The sequence below is a fragment of the Carlito syrichta genome, unplaced genomic scaffold, assembly GCF_000164805.1.
Source record: "Carlito syrichta isolate Samal-C Ts95f unplaced genomic scaffold, Tarsius_syrichta-2.0.1 Scaffold314289, whole genome shotgun sequence".
Taxonomy (NCBI): Eukaryota; Metazoa; Chordata; class Mammalia; order Primates; family Tarsiidae; genus Carlito; species Carlito syrichta.
Window position 1 is genome coordinate 443,797 of NW_007258385.1, and position 5,712 is coordinate 449,508.

At 45.0% G+C, this 5,712-nt stretch overlaps 1 protein-coding gene across 1 annotated transcript in view; it reads right to left on the reverse strand.

Moving 5' to 3' along the window:
- The window catches only part of RPN2 (ribophorin II), a 52,929-nt gene that overhangs the window by 4,718 nt on the left and 42,499 nt on the right, over positions 1-5,712 (reverse strand). The window contains exons 11-14 of the mRNA XM_021719174.1: positions 5,426-5,512; positions 3,410-3,505; positions 2,074-2,149; positions 39-168 (exon numbers count right to left, since the gene is read on the reverse strand). Of these exons, the coding sequence (XP_021574849.1) occupies positions 39-168; positions 2,074-2,149; positions 3,410-3,505; positions 5,426-5,512 (389 nt within the window). The remainder of the gene's footprint in view (positions 1-38; positions 169-2,073; positions 2,150-3,409; positions 3,506-5,425; positions 5,513-5,712) is intronic.

The window sequence follows — 5,712 nt, forward strand, 5'->3', positions numbered from 1 at the left end:
TGCACACCCTTCTAGCCCTGGCCCAGGCCCAGCATTACCTCTTGACTGCCTGTTGGGCCAGCATTCGATTGCCAGCCAGAAACGTCACACTGCCCAGGATGGCCAGGTACTTCAGAGTCTGGAACATGTTGAGCTGAGTCCAGTAGATGTACATGAGTCCCAGCATAGCTGCAAGAAGAGGTGTTGTGACAGCCGTCAGTGAACAGTGACCGCACCCTGGATCACGGAGAGGCAGGAGCAGCCACTGCCGTGTCATGAGAAGGTGGGCATTTCTAGACCAACTGATTTTATTCCTTTGATCTGATGCCCAAAAATAGACAATTCAGTATACTTCTTCTCAGCTGCAGCCACCAAGAACCCCAGGGGTAAAAATCAGACTCACTGCTTCATCTCACTCCACGTTCTTGCTCCCACCTATTTCTCTGTCTCTTTCATGTAGCTTTTGTTTTGTTTAAAACTTCACAGTCATTTTATATTTGGGATTCATTTCTTCACTCACATTTTTGGGGAGTTTGTTTTTGTTTTTCTCTCTCTCTTTGTATTTTTCATTCTTAGCAAAAATACACAGGAAGCCGGGCTCGGTGGCTCAGCCTGTAATCCCGCGCCTTTGGGAGGCTGAGGTGAGTGGATTGCCTGAGCCCGTGGGTTCGAGACCCGCCTGGGCAGCGAGACCTCATCTCTACAATAAATCAAAAAATCAGCTGGGCGTGGTAGCGCGCGCCTGTAATTCCGGCTACTTGGAAGGCTGAGGTGGAAGAATCGCCAGAGCCCAGCAGGTCGAGGCTGCGGTGGCCGGGAGTGGCCACTGCACTCCAGTCTGGGCGACAGAGTGAGACTCCAACTCAAAAAAAAAAAAAAAAAATACACAGGACATAAATAAAAGAATAACTTCTTTCTTATGAACACATTTTTAAGAATAATTTGCCATTGTGACTAGGAAGGAAGCAAGAGGGAGGAAGAAGGTTTAGTGAAGAGGACTCTGAGCTGGGCACTGAAGGTTCTGGGTTCTGGCCTGGCTCTGCACTCACTAGCCACTTAACTTCTCTGATCCCCAATTCTCTCACCTGTCAAAAGGGATCACAATTCCTGCCCCAGCCTCCCCCATCAGGATTGTGATGAGAATCAAATAAGGAAACATACACAAAAAGCACAGTGGCAAGAAAAGTCATGGTTCTAAACAAATTTATACTCAAGTTCTGTTCTCAGTCTTACCCTGGAGGACTATCACTCCAATCTAGTAACTGAACAGGAGAGAAAGGCCATCCTGCCAATTCTGCTCAGGGGGATGGTGGATGAACTACAGTGGGGGCTCTTAATCATTGTTGAGACCATGGACCACTGTGCTAAGCTGATTCAAGTCACAAGATCCTCTTTCTCTAACAAAATACACTCATTTGCCAAGAATTTTGGGGATCCATTCATGCACCCCTCCAGAATCCTTACACCATGGGCACACAATTAGTGACTGCTAACAGAGGCAAAGAAACTTGAAAACGCTAAGATCTCAGTGAAATGAGAGGCGCCACTAATCCAGCAGTGTAAAAGGTCCAGGAGATGCTTAACTGATGTGCGAATTTACTGTCTCATTATGTTCACGCTGCTGAGGTCCCCAATTTTCACGAAAGCAATGCAGGACAGCACATCTGACAGTGGAAGGGACTGTTGTCTATTACTGCCCAGACGAAGCCACCAGCAAATGTGAAGATCGATATGGTGGGGAAAGATAACCTTTGGAAACTGCATTAGTGCTCTTCATCCAGGAAGACGGCTCAATGTAAAGATACAATAAGGGAGTAATCTCTGGAAATGAGCAGGGCTATTAAGTGAGGGTAAATGGCCTGCCAACAGCAACCTGGTACAATGAAGCCCAGTATAATGACAGCTGTTCCAAGCTGATGGACCAAACAGGTTTATCATCATATTAACTATCCTAAAAGGCCAGGAGGAAGAGGGAAATGTTATGCTATTAAGTCATTACAGTTAATAGGTTGTGTGTCTACTTAACAGGGCTTTTGCATGGGCAGGCTAAATGTCAGAGGAGGTTAAATGGAATTAGCAGCCAGGGGCACTTACCAGCATGTCCCAGGTGAAATATAATCGTGCTAGGAGCAAAAGTGAAGTTGGAGATATTGGCACCAATCCGGATCCACTGAAAGATGGGGATAGATAAATTAAAAAGACATCAGAATGTAAGAGGAAAGCAACACGTGCCACGTGAATACTAATCCAATCAACAGCCCCAGGAGCTTGGAAATTCATGCATACTGGAAGGACAGGGAATTATTCCAAGTGACAACACCTTATTAGAAGCTCTCAGGAGAAATTGTTTTTTTTCTTTTTCTTTCTTTTAAAAGAACAACATCCCAACATCTGCTCTCAAATAGGCTTGGGTAACTCAAACTAGAACATCATTTTTAATGATAGGAAACATTTCTATTTTAAAACAGGTGAAACCATGACACTGGAAGGTCAGAAACTACATTTATGATGAAGTAACTGACACCCCTACTAAGTTCTCTAAGAATTGGTAAGATCAACCTGCTGGCAGTTGGCAGGAAGCAAGCTCTTGCTATGGGTTCCATGCTTCTGTAATTCTCATCACCCAAATATAAGAACAGGTCCCATACCCCAGGGTCTGGTTTCTGAAAGCTTGTGGCATGACTTCTAGATTTAGATTAACCAATAATTCTTTTATTAGAATCAACGAATTAATTAGGAATGCAGGCAACTTTCCAGATGTCAGATCTAATGAGTTTTCGCAAAATTCTCTGACCTTTGAAGATATGCATCTCTGTTTATAATTTTGAAAGAGAAAGACAATTAATTGGTTTTTTAAAAAGTCAGACCATACAGAAAAGTAGAAAAGGTAAAAATTCACTTTCTCTACACTCTCCAGCTCTCCAGAATGTCCTCTCCTCAGAGGTGACTAACATTAACACATCTCAGCACTCTTGCTCCATCAGCATATAAATCCATCCACTTGTTGAACAACTACATATTACTGCACTGTATGGGCTTTAGGCTGTTTCCAGCCTTATGCTCTAAGCAATGCCGAAATGCACACCCTCTGCACTGCATTTTTACAGCTGTTAGTGCTGGGCCTTGCTCTGTTCACACCTGATCCCATCTGGATACTCCTAGGAGCATCACAGTCTGTTCACCATTGTCTCTTTAAGTGGCTGTCAGGTCCTTTCCCCGTGCCCCCTTGTTAATGGGTCAGTTTTCTGGCTGCTCCTCCATAGTGGGGGCTTTTGGCTATTCTAAAATGGCTTGCCCATCCACTCGGGTCACAGCAGCTGGGCCCTGTGAAGCTATGCTGAGGCCCAAGCATAGAGCCTACTTTGGAAGGGCTGCATCCGCTGAGCCTAACGCTGGACACACACCACCCATACTAAGAACAGCCACTCACCAGAGCAAAGAGCAGGAGCAAGGGCGAGAGGATCAGGGCAGTGAATGTGTTGGACACCACAGTCGGGGGCCTCTTCTCCGGCTCACGGAACAGGTGCTACCAACAGAAGATACACCAAGACTTCAGAACTTGCCCTCCCAGCAGGGCTGCTGTATATACCAGGGACCAAAACATCAATGACAGTCACAAAAAGGAAATGCCACCCAGAGGCTAAAACCTCTTGGTAACAAGTAACCACCTGGCTCTTTACCTCTTCTCAATGTTGGCTTCTGATCCCAGAGGTCTCCCTTCCAAACGCTACATCAGTCCCAGCTCACTGCCTGGCCAACCCTATTTTCCTCTTAAAGACTCACTGCCATTCAGAGGCTGGAGAATGCAACCCATCATGTGGCATTTGGCTCATGTCAAAGAGAATGCCCACGTATATAGATAGCTTGGGTGGCATACCTGAGGCAGGACGCTGGACTTCATAATGCTTCTGGGTTCCTAGGGTTGCACCGGCATATGCTACCCAACTTAAGTTAGCTAACTGGTGGTAACATCATCCCTTTTCAAAATTTAATAGAGCCTCACTGAAGTTATGCCTCATCATAACTCACCTCCTCCCCCAGCCACGTCTCTAGGAAGCACTAAACAAATCTTCTCCCTTACTCGCTCTGTCTCTGTCTGATTTCCAGAGTTAAGCCAGAAGGCTGGGCAAGCATTCCTGATATTTCTTGGTATTACTTGTTTTTTCTCCTGAGCAATTCAACATGAATTCACTTTAGAATTTAGACAGTGTGACCTAGCAGAAGCAGTTATGGTGTAGGAGTCCAGAGACCTTTATTGAGGCCCAAAATGACATATGTAACTGTGACCAGGAGCAAGCTGCTTTCCTCACTCTTCATCTCAGTTTCCAGCTGGAAAACTGGAGGTGGAAGGGCACTGACTACTCTACTAGGCTTGTAAAGGTATTCTAAGGACCACAAGAAATAGGGCATTTGATTATGCTTTGTAAGCTGCAACACACTTATGCAATTCAAACTTTTTTTTTTTGAGTTAGAGTCTCACTCCGTCGCTCAGGTTGGAATGCAGTGGCACACTCACAGCTACCCCAGCATCGACCAGCTGGGCTCTAGCGATCCTTCTGTCTCAGCCTTCCAAGCAGCTGGAAGTACAGGCATGCACGACCACACCTGGCTAATTTTTTTATTTATTGTAGAGATGAGTTTTTTAATTATTGTCTCGCCAAGTTGCCAGGGCTGGTCTCAAATCCCTGGACTCAGGCAATCTACTCACCTTGGCCTCCCAAAGTGCTGGGATTACAGGCTGAGCCACCAAGCCCAGCCCAAATCAAACTTTTGTTAAAAAAATTTTCCTCCAATGTATTGACCCATGGTTGTCTTTTCTGCTTGACAATCCCAAGCCAACCCAGCTCCATGCCGAGGCAGTCCCACTCACGCTTCCTGCTCCCACATGTTCACGTCTGATCTTCTCTGCCTTACCCTACAATGTCAGCACCCTTCATCACCACGAGGATACTGTCTACTACTTCCTTTTACATTCTTAAATAACCTCTATTAACATTAGGAGGCATTTTTAAAAGAATCCTACTGCTTTACCCTGTGGGCCCTTGTCCTTTTTTTATAGTGAAATGGAGTAAATTGTCTGACATTTCTTGGTTTTACTTATTTTTTCTCTTCTGTTGCCCCACCAGCCCTGATTCATGCAGGAACAGGGAGGATAATGGCTAAAGCCACCTGCACGCAGCTGTCGAGCAGTGGTCTGAGAGCCACACCTCCCAGGTATGAGAAAAAAGACTTGGGTTCTGATTTCCACTATAAACCTCTGCTTTCTGGAAGCTAGTCATTGACTCTGTGAACCTGTTTGTTGACTGAGAAGGTAGTGAGGATTAAATTATAAAATATCAGATAAATGAGTTAAGGAAGGAACCAGAGCCACAGCCCAGGAGCTTGCTGCCCTCTCTTCTTGTGCCCATTTCTTTTCATGTTTAGTAGATAAGCCCTTGGGATATACCTGAATTTCCTGTTTCGGAGTAAAAAGGTTCTGGGACAAGACAGTCGAGGGTGCCTCTTCCTCAGGGAACTTGATAACCACATCAGCCTAAAAAAGAAGGACAGTCTTTAAAGGTCAGGGTAGAGGAGGGGGTGAAACTCCTCAGTAGGATAACAACCTCTGATTCACATCTAAGACCATAATGGAAGAAAGCTGCAAGCAGTCCAATACTTCTGATTCATTAGTTGACAAATAGAAGCAATAAACATTTTATGAACAAAACAAATATTTGCTGAAAATGCTTTTTA